This window comes from Antennarius striatus, chromosome 13, assembly GCF_040054535.1.
Source record: "Antennarius striatus isolate MH-2024 chromosome 13, ASM4005453v1, whole genome shotgun sequence".
Taxonomy (NCBI): Eukaryota; Metazoa; Chordata; class Actinopteri; order Lophiiformes; family Antennariidae; genus Antennarius; species Antennarius striatus.
This window is the reverse complement of record NC_090788.1, coordinates 5,719,362-5,734,494: the sequence shown is the minus strand read 5'-3', so window position 1 is coordinate 5,734,494 and position 15,133 is coordinate 5,719,362. Positions and strand designations below refer to the sequence as shown.

The following is a 15,133-nucleotide window of genomic DNA, read 5'->3' as shown; positions in this document are numbered from 1 at the left end:
GCTAATGCTAACGCACGTTAGATTCTCACCGGAAATAGACGCAGGAACTCGTCGACTTCTCACGGCGATGCTACAGAAACATAATAAGTAAAAGCAACTTTACAAACACGAAAATAAGAGCTTTTTAAGAGCAAAATCAGCTAATGTAGCGCACGAATAGCACATTCATTCTCGTCTATATGACACCGCTTAATGAAGATCGGCCATGTTCTTCGCAATGCATTCTGGGGACAGCGTCCGAAAACGGGCGACACACTGGTGCGTTTAAAGAACAAAAAAGAGCAGTAAATTTTAAATTCTCTCCGACCTGGTGAACTTTATATTGCAAAGTATGGAACATCCTCTTCAAATTTCCTGCTTAAAATGAGAAACAACGACATTTTCAAAAACTGGGAACTTTTTAGCAGAATAACTGCAATTAAAAAGGCTTTTTTTCCCCCCATTGATGGCGCGTACGCCGTCCCCGCATAGAGGTTTATAATTTCCTACGTTATTTTAGGTAACTGTAATGGTTCCGTGGTGACGACGTCATGCAGCTGAGTGTCGTGGTGTAAATACTGGCTCTTTTAAGGTGTAATGTCTTCCTATATTCTGGGTATAGATGTTGGCACTACTTCGGTCAAAGCCGTTTTGTTAGAAACCGGATCCAGATCGGTGATTGCGAGTCACACTTTGCCAACTGCGTCCGACATAATCGACAGTACCGGGTTAAAGGTGAGTACAACTTTGCTAAACAAAACTGTGGAAGTAATTTCGGTGAATCCTGACGATGTTTCCACGCAGGCTAAAGAGCAGCACACTGGCCGGATCATTGACACCTTGAACCGGTGCATCGGTTCGCTGCCCAGGGGAAAACTGCAGCATGTCGCCGGTATCGGGCTGTCCGGGCAGATGCACGGGGTTTTATTCTGGAAAGGGAAGGACGGTAAGGCTGCGATTATCACCTGAACACGTGCACACCGTGACATTTCACGTCACGTAAATTTAATAATAATATATTAAATCACCTGAGCAGCATATAAATAAGCTGACTGAACTGGTTTATTATCTTTCACGGAAGGGCTCCTTTCTACTATCTGTAATTGTTCTAAAAATCTGCCCATCACTTTTCCATAATGATGATCGTTTATGCACACATTGTTACATAAGTTCAAAGTTCAGATGGAGTTATCTGAAGTTCATTTCACATGCATTAACATGAACTACTTTAAACTCATAGATAGATAGATAGATAGATAGATAGATAGATAGATAGATAGATAGACAGATATAGATGTAATTTTTCTAGATAAAATAAATACTACGCACAACAATAATTTATGACTGTTATCGGTCTACCGAATGCTCTAACCATTTTTTAAATCTTCGGTACAATCGATCCTATAATGTTTTACCAGACCAGAGAATTAATAATAATAATAATAATAATAATAATAATAATCATCATCATCATCATCATCATCATCATCATCATCCTTTATTGTCCCACAGTGGGGAAATTTGTGTGATTGTGGCAGCGGGGGGGGGGGGGTGTCATACATAAATACTTAAATAATATTCATACATATTAACATATGCAACATATAAAATATACATATTCACATATTGTAAACATATTAACATATTTCATATTATCAGAAATTTACAGTTATATTTACAAAACTATGCACTACCAACTGCAGAACTGCAGATTACACTGGTCATTCAGATTTAGAATGTTTTGTTCTTTGAGTTCTTTGAGTGGTCTGCTGGGAGGATTTCTGGTTATACAGTCTGATGGCAGCGGGCAGGAAGGACCTGCAATAGCTTTCCTTCACGCATCTTGGGTGAAGCAACGTATCGCTGAAGGAGCTCTCTAGTGATCATAGTGTGCCCTGCAGAGGGTGGGAGTGGTTCCTCATCATCGATGACAGCTTGGCTGTCATCCTCCTCTCCACCACCACCTCCACTGAGTCCAGGGAGCATCCTAGGACAGAACCCGCCTTCCTAATTTGCCTGTCCAGTCTCTTCCTGTCGGCCGCAGTGATGCTGCTGCCCCAGCGGACCACCCCATGAAAAATAGCTGAGGCTACTACTGTGTCATAAAAGTTCCTTAGGAGTGGCCCCTGCACTCCAAAAGACCTCAGCCTCCTGAGCAGATAGAGTCTGCTCTGACCCTATTTAAAAGTGAGTGACTGTCTGGTACTCCAGAATATTAAAAAAAAATATTCATGAGAAATTCCAGTGGGAAGTTAGGAAGTCTTTCAAGAAGAAAGCTGTGTTGTGAGACCGCTGAATTACATTCATTTTTTTATTCTATACTACTGATAATTACCTTTACGATGCGGGTTTTCCGATAATTATTGTTTTTAACTCAAAAACTAATTGCAGTTTTTTTGTAACAATGTCGCCATCTGCTGGTTGTAATGAGAAGTTGCTGTGAAAAAAAGGTTCCAGGGATATTTTCAAACAACAAAAACCCATCAGTCACATTTAACTTACTTCCTCTCGTTTGTTCAGAGGTGTTTGTATATGCAAGTGTTTTTTCTGCCTCTTCCAGGCTGTGATTGGTCAAACGGAGACTTCTTCACACCCAAAGATGCCAGCCAGCTGATCACCTGGCAGGATGGCCGATGCAGCAGCGACTTTCTGTCGTCTCTTCCTCAACCAGAATCACATATCAGTGTGTCCACAGGATTTGGATGTGCAACCATCTTTTGGTACATGAGACACAGGTGAGCACACAGTTTTTAAAAGCTACATGTAGAACACACGTCATTGCTGGGTTGTATGTCACACAACAGTAAATGTGTGGTTTCTCTGCAGGCCTGAGTTCCTTGTGGACTTCACAGCCGCTGGCACCATCCAGGACTATGTGGTGTCCATGTTGTGTGGCTTGAATGGGTGTGTGATGACGCCTCAGAATGCAGCCGGCTGGGGCTTCTTCAACACCTCCACCAACCAGTGGAATATGGACATGTATGTTCAGAGCTTCCTGCTTTAACCACACCTAATCTGTGTACAAAATGCATGAAAATGTAACATGACTTATGGTTGGTGTCAAACTAAGATTACTTAACACATTGTGCAATTCACAAACTTACAGTGTCAGAATTGTTGTGCATAACTAACATAAAAATTCACTCTGCATGCTGCAGTTTGAAGAAAGCTGGCTTCCCTTTGCACTTGCTTCCCCGGTGCATCCCGTCAGGCGGCTTTGCGGGACAGACGTGGTCTGACTGGCATGGCGTCCCTGCTGGTACTCCTGTAGGGGCCGCCCTGGGAGACTTTCAGGGCTCTGTCTACTCCTGCATGAGTGCAAGGACAGATGCAGGTGAAACAGGAAGTCCACTCATCTCTCTGAGGCCAAGGATCACATTTAATGCATGCACTTAAGATGAAAAAAAATGCATTACAGCATGACCATAATGTATTTGGCTTCCATTAGATGTCTTCTGACGATGTACTGGTAATATCTTTAATTTACTCTAGTTTATTCTCTTCAGTTTTTGTGCTCAAAACATTATGAGAACTGTCATGGAAAAGGCATTTATGGACCAAATTCTGCATTTTTCAAATAAGTTGATGAAATCAAACTTAAAAACCACAGAGAAAATAAGAGTAAAACCAGGTGAACAAGTTGAAGTAAAAAAACAAAAATGTGCATCAACTGTGACCCTGCCATCAGCTCCTTTTGTATGTCCTGGTCTGTGCTGGTGTTTCATGAGTCTTACGTATCTGTGTGTGTATATGTGTGTCTGACTCCTAACTCCATAGTTCTTAATATTAGCACCTCTGCTCAGCTGACCTTCGCCATGCCAGCTAACTTCACACCTCCAGATTGTCCGCAGCCAGCCTCCTCCATCTCCTACGTCCCCTATTTCAAAGACTCGTACTTGGCGGTGGCGGCTTCGCTCAACGGAGGGAATGTTCTGGCTACTTTTGTGGAGACGCTCACCGCCTGGCTGAAGGAGCTCGGTACGTACTTCTGCCAGTGGATGGATGGATCGTCATGGCGCAGCATTAAGCACACATTCATTTTCAAAAAGAAACATTTTAAAAGACCTTCTTACACCCCCATGACATGAAAGTGGTTTAGTGCACGCATACATTTGGAATGACTGTAATCCATTTATGTTCATTCCTATAGCTGTGTTTAGAGCCTTTATTCTTTGAATAAAATCCACACTTACAGATCAGCCATTAAAGACTTCCAGGCTGGAACTGAACCAAAAGACCAGAGACAGTCCAGAGAGGCTGGTGTTTATTTAAGGAGGAAAGAACTATTTATTCTTACTGTGCCGACCACAAATGGAGAAATAGAGTCTTCTTCTTCTTTTCCTTTCGGCTTTTCCCTTCAGGAGTCGCCACAGCGAATTAGTTGCCTCCATCTAACCCTGTCTTCTACATCCTCTTCTCTCACACCAACTACCTTCATGTCCTCTTTCACTACATCCATAAACCTCCTCTTCGGTCTTCCTCTAGGCCTCCTGCCTGGCAGTTCAAAACTCAGCATCCTTCTACCAATATATTCACTATCTCTCCTCTGGACATGTCCAAACCATCTCAGTCTGGCCTCTCTGACCTTATCTCCAAAGCCTCTAACATGTGCTGTCCCTCTGATGTAGTCATTCCTGATCTTATCCTTCCTGGTCAATCCCAAAGAGAACCTCAGCATCTTCATCTCTGCTACCTCCAGCTCTGTCTCCTGTCTTTTCTTCAGTGACACTGTCTCTAGACCAAACAACATCGCTGGTCTCACCACAGTTTTGTGCACCTTTCCTTTCATTTTAGCTGAAACTCTTCTATCACACATCACACCTGACACTGTTCTCCACCCGTTCCATCCTGCCTGTACATGCTTCTTCACCTCTTTTCCACACTCTCCATTGCTCTGGACTGTTGACCCTAAGTACTTAAAATCCTCCACCTTTTTGATCTCTTCTCCCTGTAACCTCACTCTTCCACTTGGGTCCCTCTCATTCACACACATGTACTCTGTCTTACTGCGGCTAACCTTCATTCCTCTCCTTTCCAGGACAAACCTCCACCTCTCTAGCTTCTCCTCCACCTGTTCCCTGCTCTCACTACAGATCACAATGTCATCTGCAAACATCATAGTCCATGGAGATTCCTGTCTAACCTCGTCTGTCAGCCTGTCCATCACCATAGCGAACAAGAAGGGGCTCAGAGCTGATCCCTGATGCAGTCCCACCTCCACCTTGAACTCCTCTGTCACACCTACAGCACACCTCCCCACTGTCTTACAGTCTTCATACATGTCCTGCACCGCTCTCACATACTTCTCTGCCACTCCAGACTTCCTCATACAATACCAAAATGGAGAAGTAGAGTGAGGCTGCATAATTAACTAATCTTAGATCATTGCCATCAAATTTAATCCAAATATTAAACTGCTCTCCCTTATCTCCTACAGATGTGGAGCTGAGTGAGTCGTGCTTGTATGAGAAGCTGATTCATTGTGGTCTGAGTCAGGAGACCAGCGACCTCAGGGTGAGTCCTACCCTCCTGGGTGAGAGGCACGACCCTCTCCGTCTGGGTCAGATTGCCAACATCTCCACCAGCAATCTGTCTCTGGGGCATCTGACCAGAGCGCTGTGCCGTGGAGTCCTGGACAACATCACCTCCATGATGCCAGTGGAGCGTCTGCAGCAGGCGGGGATCCGCAGGATTGTGAGCAGCGGAAGCGCCGTTGTCCGAAACCAGGTCCTCAGACAGGAAGTGGAGAGAGCGTTTCCGTTGGCGGTTGAATACGGACAAAATGCAGACTCTGCCGTGGGTGTTGCCATGGTAATCAGTGACTGGCTCTGAATTGGAAACATATTTCCTGATTGTTTACATGATTGCATACAGCAGCATGTTATATTTAGCAATAGCTTCAGATTAAAAGTGCACCATGTAAACCATAGCTAACATATGATTGACGGGGTAAAATTTACAGACTGATCTCCATTAAAGCATTCAATTTCAGTTTACCTGAACAGGCAGTCGTAATATAGTGGGCATTTCTGTGTGTCTGCATCTCTTATGTAGTACTGTTTTATTGCCATACCTTAAAACAAGAACCATTCCAGCAGTTCAGAATCATCATCAGTAAATTGAGGGTTTTTTTTCCAGCTCACACTGATAGCTTTTTCCTGGAGCTGCCAGTGGCAGATATGTTCATTAGTCCTGATAGGAAATCAACTGTCGGAGTTTATTACCACATCGCTTCAGTCAACAGTGCAAAGGAGACATCATTTGCAACGGAATCAGTTCTACAAACAGGTTCCTGTAGACTTTGGTGTTTTGTCATCAGTCCCCTTCCTCATGTAGACCCTCCTGATCACATGCACTTCCACCTTTAACACTTACACAACTGCGGTGTTGGGCATGAGCATGAGTAATGATGCTGATGCTGAGTTTTGCGCCATTTGTACCATTCTTAATCCTCCGTTCAGAATCCCTGCTGCTCACCAAGGGTGAAAGTGTCCTCAATTATTGTTGTTATTTATGTTAATTTAGCTTTAAGTGTTTATCAGCCTTGTTGAATTTATGTCTCTGCTGTCTGCAGTTGCTTCTCAACACAATAAAAAGTGGGAAATAAAGATTTTACAATGGATGAGGGTCAATGCCCACAAGAATTATAGATGTAATATTTCTAGCTGCAAAGCTGCTAACAGCTTCATCTTTTTTCTATAATAACTAAATAGAATTAGCTGTAATATTATTAAATGTCAACGTCGTGCAAAACGCAGATGACCTTTGTGCTGCCAGTCATTCAATATAATAGATTGATGAAAGGATGCTCTGTTTTTCTTGATCACCCGATGTGATGAAATAGAGGTACAAATAAATTGGTGCTTATAATTAATTTGTCACAAATCTTGATTCTTTTAATGAATTTGAGTTTAATTTTAACTTAATCTTCTTGACTGAGCCACTAGGATTATATTCAGGCTAAATCATCCCAGCCCTGAATGAAAAGAGCTATTTTTTCATAGAAAGACCGACATTGACAAGCTCGCATAAACACAGGAAATCAACATTATAAAAGCTCAAACCATCTCTGTGTGCGAAGGCCTGCAAGCTGCATGTGACTGCAGAAGAAAAAACAAAAAAGGGAATTGATATCAAGATGGGAAATCTTTATGTGTCATGAGCGCAGAGTTTCGGCCGTCACAAATAGGCAGTAGCTCTAACCACAACCCAGTGACAGGATCACAGCTGTGGTACAAACACACAAACACATGTGCAGCTAGTCAAACTGAAGAGGCAGATAAGGCACACAGGAAGCGTGTCAGGAAATGTGAACGCTTGAATTAAAGAGTTTTACTTGATAAAGAATTTACAAGCTGAAGCAAAAGATGTTCATTTATGAAATAATTCCAGAGAGACACACAAAGAATCTCATTTATAACTGTTATAAATAATTAGAATAAGTAAAGGTTTCTATGTGATAAATTGAAACAGCTCCTTGGCTTCTCCCTCATAAACATTGGTGTGTTTGTGGCGCTCATCCTCGTCCATACATCTTGATTTCCTGTGGTCTGAGTGGGGATGGTCAATACAGCATCGCTTTAAGCACTCAGGCCTCCAGTAATGTGCTCTGATATTCTCCAGGGCGTGTCACTTTATCTCCTTCTGGCTTGTTCCTGCTAGCGTTACCCCTCATGGTGTAAACCAGCATCTCAGGAGAAGGTCATTGTGAGGACTGTCTGCAGGACACCCCGCTGTTTGCTGCTGTTTTGTTTCTGAAGATTGGATTTTTAATTATAAGGATAATCTGAAGCAGGAAATCTGCTTTCTGGTGAGTTAAAATTGCTATAATGGTTTTGTTCTGATCGGTATATACATATTGAATCCATGCAGTGTGAGGAAAACCAGCAGAAAACATGTTTATTCTAATGGCATGATTTTGTGATGTATGCTGCTTTGTGACAATGTGAAAAAACAATGTGAAGATAGTGAACAGACTTTTCTTCTCACATTGTGTCTCTAGATTTTTATTTTTCTATTCAAAAAACATGTTGTGAATCAAAATGTCCATAAATACTACAGCAGAAACTCAACACACCAGAACAACATGACGCATTTCTTATCTGCTCCACGGAAACAATTCATTTGCTCAGATGTGCTAAGATTAAATAATTGCTTTAATGTTAAAATGCATTATAAGAAGATTTGCACACTTCTCTATTTTTCCATCCTTTTTGTCCCGCCGGGTTATATATATTCCTCTCGTCGTGCAGAAGTAGTCTCACACAGTTGTGAGTCACTAATTCCTCATTTAATGGCTGAAAAAAGGAACAAACTACAACAAAGATTAGATTCCAGTTCTTGATCAAGATGTCTTCCTTCTCTCCTTCAACATCCTTCTTCACTGAGATCAGTGACATTTTCAGGGACCCTTTTCTTTCAACCGCAGTGTCAGTAGAAGTAGAAGTAATTTGATCATTCTGCAAAGAAATGACCGGTTTGAGCACTGCTTGTGCTCCCGACATGGAAATCTTCTTCTAAATATGTTCCTTTGTTGGTGGGAGAGGGAGAGACATCACATGTCTGAAAATATGTCCGTTCCCCTGAAGGCCAGTGAGGTGATTCCCCATGAAAAACACGTTCCAGAGCAACTGAAATAAACAAAAATCTCACATTCAAGCACAGATGTCAAACACCTAAATGGCCTTTAAGTGATCCTGGCACAAATCTGTGTGTGTGAGAATCGTTGAAACAAGCTTTTTACTTGTCAAATACGCTGCCTGTTTCTGCAGACCGCTGGAAGTGAAGATGAAGAAGTCAGAAATGTTTGGCTTCACTCTGGAGTCGGACGACAGGACAGACAAGGAGAGAGAAGATGCAGAGAAGGCTGCGCTGGTTTCCACGAGTCTTGGCGAGGACTCCCCCATGGACACCGATATTCAAGAGAAAATGGAAACGCCCAAACCTCAACTCAGATATAACCTTAATTTTGACAAGTGAGTCTCTCCATGCACAGATAAAATGATTTCATCCTTCTTCACTGCTCATTATCTCCTGCAGCTGTCTTATAAAGGTGCTTAACACTGTATAAGGTGAACCTTTACTGCCCTGTAAATAAATATTCATTAGATAACTTCAGTTCCAAAATATGCATTAAATAACAAATTAAAGTTAAGTCTTGTAATCATTCACCAAATGTGTAGATTTTAAGACATTAATATACAACTAATTTGTTAATTGTTGCTAATGTTTATTATGTTCTTGCTGTTAGTTAAAGCTTGTTGCTGTATTACCTAGTGTTAATAGTACCTTTATAAGCTATGAAACCATCTATAACTTCAATGAATATTAGACTCATTAAATTATTCCAGTATTCTGTTACTTCCTGCTCACGACTGCATTACTTCCTGTGCAGTTTTTCCGTGTCAGTGCTGTTGTGTTGTTTTTTCTAGGGAGATTCGCGGTGAAGTGGTGGAGGACAGCTTGAGGTTTAATATCGAAAAACTGTTCAATGCAGTGGCCAGCATGGAAGTCCAAAAGCTGGCCGACCTGCACCAGTACCTGCGGAAGAACATGAAGAGACTCTCCGACCCTTTGTGTGAGAGCTAGACCCATGATGCAACAGCAGCGCCGGACAGTAAGGTATCGTGTGTTGATTCTCTGAATATGTGGTTGCACATGCAGATAAATCCTACGGGAAAACGGCGTTGATGAAGGGTCTCCTGCACCTCAAGGATGGCAAAAATGAGACGGTGGAGCTCCTGATTGACATTTCAGAAAAGATGGGCGACATTAAAGAATTCATCAACTCAGAGTATACCAGCAACTACTACAAAGGTGGGCTGCTGGGAGAGTTCCCATCATGCATCTGTCCTCTAACACAGGTGATGTTGTGACGTGTGGGTGCTTCTCTCTGCAGGCCAGACGGCCCTCCATATCGCCGTCGAGAGGAGGAGCATCTCCTACGTGAAGCTGCTGGTCAGCAAAGGAGCAGACGTTCACGCCAAAGCCTACGGAACGTTCTTCAAGCCGCACGACGGCCCCAACTTCTACTTCGGTGAGTTCATCCTGCTGCAGGGAGGGTGGGAGGGAGGTGACCTCCTGACATGAAGGTCCTCCATTGAAGAGACGAGTCACAGTTTTACTCAATCAGTTCAATCAGTTTTACTCAAAGCTGATTGAAGACAGGATTACGGCACAGACGTTCTCGATCGTGATACGACAAGCTAACAGTCTGTGTCCGTTTATAGTTTAAGTAGAGTAAACTTCAAAAGCATGCAGGTTGCTGAGGGAGGACATCCCTCCTATTGCCCCCTTTCACAGGACAACACCACCAACAACTGGTGATAGGAAATACTGCAGTCATTCCCAGCATCATTGTGGGTTTCTGATCTCTAATCAATACATCTGATTAAAACCCGTAGACATTTAGAACTGAAACAAGTGTTAGTTATCTCAACAGGCTTGTGGTCAAAGTTCCACAGACAATGTCGTGCGTCTTCATGCAGCTGTTAACGTCTCAGGACTGTAAAATTGTGGTTAAAATTCAAGGGGGAGGGTCCAAAGAAAAATGTAAAAGAAGACACCAGGGCAGATCTTTAAATCTTTAACCTTCATCATTGTCTGCCTGCTCCTCAGGTGAGCTGCCTCTGTCTCTGGCCGCCTGCACCAACCAGCCTGACGTGGTGGACTTCCTCATGGAGAACAACTACCAGAAAGCAGACGCCGCCATGGAGGACTCTCACGGCAACACAGTGCTGCACGCCCTGGTGGTGGTGGCTGACAACTCTGCAGATAACACGGAGTTCATCGCCAGCATGTACGACCGCGTTCTGAGGAATGCTTCCAAATATGACCCCACACTGAAACTGGAGGACACCGTGAACAAAAAGGGGCTGACGCCCCTGAAACTGGCCGCCAAGACTGGAAAGATCGGGGTAAATACTGGAAGATGAAAGGAAGAGCCTGATCAAAATGATATGTGGACCCATGGCTAAGTAAAGGTGTTGTAGGCCCCCAGTTTCAGCTCTGATGTTGTTTCACCTGGATAAAATGAATCCTTTCACACACACATATTTTCCTTTAATTTTCCTTTCCTTCATCTGCAGCTTTTTACACACATCCTGAAACGAGAATTCCAGGAGAGCAGCGCCAAACATTTGTCACGTAAATTCACCGAGTGGGTCTACGGGCCCGTCACCTGCTCCCTGTACGACCTGGCCTCTCTGGACTCCTACGAGGACAACTCGGTACTAGAGATCCTAGTCTACGGCAGCGACATCCCGGTGAGTTCTAGCGTGGTGAACCCATTCAGAGCAGCTGATGACATCCTTCTGTCCTCCAACATTTGTTTCCTGTTGCGTCTTTTAAAGAACCGCCACGAAATGCTCCAGATCGAGCCTCTGAACCGGCTGCTGCACACCAAGTGGAAGAGGTTTGCAGGGGGGATGTTTCTTTCCAGCTTCCTGGTCTACTTCCTGTATCTGATCATCTTCACTGTTATAGCCTACAATAAAAAGGAGGAGAAGGTGCGCCGCCTGCCACAAACCGATCAGTGTGTCGTCGCTCAGAGGTGATGTTGTTTCTTCTCTGCCTTGCAGACGCCGTTCACCCTGGAGCAAAGCACCATGGGTTACCTCTACCTCGCAGGCCAGGTGTTTCTTTTGGTGGCCAACTGTTATTTCTTTTTCACAGGGGTACGTAGTCATCCCGGTCTTTTTTTTTTTAAATCCAGTGATTCTCATCTTCCACCTGTGTGGAAGGTGTGACTGATTAAAATCCTCATCTGAACCCTCAGATCATCGACATGAAGAGGAAACGTCCAAAGCTGCAGACGTTGCTCATCGATGGATATTACGAGATTCTTTTGTAAGTGAGAAATCACATCCATGTGTTCTTTTTTTCATCAAAGCACACTGGTAGACAGGAACATTTAAAATAAGAAAAAGCTTCTTCAACAATTAAATTTACACCCAGTGTTGCACAGGAAATGTCTCAGTAGCCCGGAGTGAGAGCTATAATTTTTAGCTCCTCCGTTGATCAATATTTCTGACGCTCAGCAGCTTTCTGGTGTGATGTAAAATTAAACGTCTGAGGATCATTAACTACACACCAGTCATACAAGGGAAAGTGTGTGTAGCCAACTAACACAACTCCAGAAAAAAAAAAAAATCATTTGTTTGCTGTTTTCATTGTCACTGCTGCAAGGGGAAGAGTCTTTTTCAAAGTCTCCAGTGCTTGAAAGACATGAACTGATAAATAAAAAATATAAAATGAAAATTTATTTGAACATTGTGACAGAACATTTTCTTCTTTTTCTGTTTGAGCTGCTTTCCATTTGACATTTTTCTGAGCCTCAATGTCAAAAAATTCATTTGATGTTAACCAGTCACGCTGTAAAGCTTCCAAACAGGGGTAAAAGTTTTCACCGTCTAATCTTTCACTCTGGGATTCATCACCAGCTCAGACTGATCTTCAGATGATGTGAGGATGGATCTTGTGGTCGTTTTGTGATGTAGCTTTCTATATTTCTCTGCTGGTGGTAGTTTTTTCCAGGCGACTCTCTTCCTGGTCTCGGCCGGGCTGTATCTGAGCGGGCAGCAGGAGTACCTGGGCTTCCTGGTGCTGTGTCTGGCTCTCAGCTGGGTGAACATCCTCTACTTCTCCAGGGGCGACCTGCACATGGGCGTCTACAGCGTCATGATACAGAAGGTAGGCCAACACGGGACGTCCGCTAGCCCAGCCGGTGAACGATCCGATCCCTGAAGCCGTGTGTCTCTGTGCTTCTTCATAGATGATCCTCAGTGACATCCTGCGCTTCCTGTTTGTCTACGTCGTCTTCCTGTTTGGATTTTCAGCAGGTGTGTTCAGCGTCTGTTCAAAAAGACATCAGCAAATCCATAGGTATAGGTAACACTGATTTTTTTGCGTTTTGTGTTCTGTCTCAGCGGTGGTCACCCTGCTCATAGAGCCACCCGTGAAAAACACCTCCAGCGAAAAGGGACGTCTCTTCGGGCCCCTCAACCCCGGGGAGGAATGCGTGAAGCCCACCTTCAGAAACATCTCCTACACCACCCTGCAGCTCTTCAAGTTCACCATCGGCATGGGCGACATGGAGTTCACGGAGCACTACAAGTACAAGGAGGTGTTCTACGTGCTTCTGATCGGCTACATCATCCTCACCTACATCCTTCTGCTCAACATGCTCATCGCTCTGATGAACCGGACGGTGGAGAGGACCGCCATGGAGAGCGCCAGCATCTGGAAGCTGCAGGTGAGGCGTCCTGGAAGGTTGGAGAGGGTTGGAGATTAGTTTACGGCGGTTGCGGTTTGATGGGACGACTGTCGGTGCTTTCAGAGGGCCATCACCATCCTGGACATGGAGAAAAGGCTGCCGTGTTGTTTGAGGCGGCGGTTCCGCTGTGGGGTGATGAAGAACCTCAGTTCCTCAGATGGAGAGGACCATCGTTGGTGTTTCAGGTTTGCTTGTTTGCAGAAAGTAGAATGAGACACGCGGTAAAAGACTCCCATCGATAGATGCATGTGAATAAAAACCACCTAAAACTACCTGATGGAGCAGAAACAGATTTAAAAGATGCAGCTTGAGCAGGGCGGATTCGCTCGCTCTCGGCTGTGCTCTTCACTAATTTGCCTCCTCTGACAGCTGATTGATGCGCCACACAGCAGACAGTAATTGGAGCATGTGTCCTCTTGTTGTCTCAGAGTGGAGGAAGTCAACTGGAACAAATGGAACATCAACCTGGGCAAAATCAATGAGGATCCCGGCTGCTGGGATCGTTCCCGACATCCAGCCTCAGATGCTGTGGCGAACAGACAGAGAGGTGCGAAAGACTTGAACACAGTTTCTAAATTAAAAATAATCTCTTTATGACACTTCATTGACACTAGTTTTTTTTATTTTGTCCACAGGGAGGAGCTGGAGAGGCTTTTTCTCAGAGGGTAGCAGGCAGCGCAGGCAGACATATCAGAGAGCTGTCTCTAATGAGACCACAGAGATGAATCCTCTGAGAACCTCACCGGTCTAACACACAGAGGGCTCCAGTCTGGCAGCTGAGTGTAGCTGATCCCCGTAAGGAGGCGTTTAGACCTCCAGACAGCATCCAGTTTCATTTACCTCAGACATTTCAGTACCAAAGGTGTTCATGTGTCTCTGACTGACTGATCCTTCAACATGTGATGGATTTTAAATGTGATATCTGAGGCAGTGTATCACAGTCGCAGGCAGCACCAAGGAGGATAAAGTAGACATTTGTTCCACTGACTAATATAACGTTGCAAGAAAAGTAGAATTGACTGCAACTGAATGTGCCGGTTAATAGCAAAGGAAATTATGCATTTGAAATAAACATTGGATGCAAAGACTGTGCATGCTGTTTCTGCCGGCACCTGAACAGGATGTACATCCTCCCTGCACGAGAGCGAGAACCTGCTGGTACCTCTAGCATGGCTCAAAATATTTCATGGTGTAATACTGATCACGAAGGTGCTGATCCACGCCCCCTGCTGTGTGCCCTTTATGCAGGTCCCATTTCCATCACAGCCAGACAAGCTAAATCTTCTGCATCCAGATAGTCATGTGGATTTCACAGCTTGCTTTAGTCTACTCCACTTCCTGTTCCTGTTTGGCAGGAGGAGGCTCGGATAAATGGAATTAAAACAAAACGATTGGTGCAATGATGACCACCTGCTACAATATGAGCTGTCACAGTTACAAATTAAAGGCCGGGCGGTTGGGACAGGCCCTCTTTAGTGATCAGCTGCTGAATGCAAGACACAAATCTGATCAGTCAAACAGGACGGCGATGAATAAATCACCCTCTAAAGATGGGAGGAGGAGAAAACAGAACAATGAATGTTGCAGATAAGCCATTCAGTTCAATTTAAAGCTTAAATTAGAACTTTATTTTATTATTACAATATTACAAAAAGAGTAGCACAACTCTCACGCTCTCGCCTCTCATCTGTCGCACAGAATGACACAAAAGAAAGGCTTGTGGACCTTCTTCCATTTCACAGCAATAGTACAGGAAAGAAATAAAATTTAAAAAAAAATTGAAACAACAAGCAAATCAAGTATAGTCACAACTGCAAACTGAAGCTTTGAAACTTGGGGAAAAAAAGTTACAGCTCAGTAACTACGCGTTGCTAAAATATA

The 15,133-nt window shown here is 43.8% G+C and overlaps 2 protein-coding genes across 4 annotated transcripts; both read left to right on the top strand.

Moving 5' to 3' along the window:
- Positions 1-525: 525 nt before the first annotated feature.
- Positions 526-7,632, top strand: shpk (sedoheptulokinase). Of its 3 annotated transcripts, none has more exons than XR_011037780.1 (7): positions 526-925; positions 2,540-2,714; positions 2,806-2,958; positions 3,138-3,313; positions 3,757-3,957; positions 5,018-5,332; positions 5,417-5,554. XR_011037780.1 is itself a non-coding variant. In XM_068330485.1 (7 exons), the coding sequence occupies exons 1-7, from the start codon at positions 577-579 to the stop codon at positions 5,809-5,811; spliced, it is 1,380 nt and encodes a 459-aa protein (XP_068186586.1). In that variant the 5' UTR covers positions 526-576; the 3' UTR covers positions 5,812-7,632. The 3 variants fall into 3 exon arrangements, 2 of the variants coding, with proteins under 2 accessions (XP_068186586.1, XP_068186585.1); XM_068330485.1 differs by lacking the exon at positions 5,018-5,332 and having other exon boundaries at positions 526-714; positions 784-925; positions 5,417-7,632; XM_068330484.1 differs by lacking the exon at positions 5,018-5,332 and having other exon boundaries at positions 5,417-7,632.
- Positions 7,633-7,648: 16 nt separating this feature from the next.
- Positions 7,649-15,120, top strand: trpv1 (transient receptor potential cation channel, subfamily V, member 1). Its single transcript, XM_068330479.1, has 16 exons — positions 7,649-7,789; positions 8,751-8,954; positions 9,411-9,556; positions 9,643-9,795; positions 9,878-10,015; positions 10,597-10,895; positions 11,067-11,243; positions 11,331-11,486; positions 11,559-11,654; positions 11,756-11,826; positions 12,504-12,669; positions 12,752-12,818; positions 12,906-13,231; positions 13,316-13,437; positions 13,681-13,799; positions 13,888-15,120. Exons 2-16 carry the CDS (start codon positions 8,767-8,769, stop codon positions 14,001-14,003), a joined length of 2,340 nt encoding a protein of 779 aa, XP_068186580.1. The 5' UTR covers positions 7,649-7,789; positions 8,751-8,766; the 3' UTR covers positions 14,004-15,120.
- The last annotated feature ends 13 nt before the right edge of the window (positions 15,121-15,133 follow it).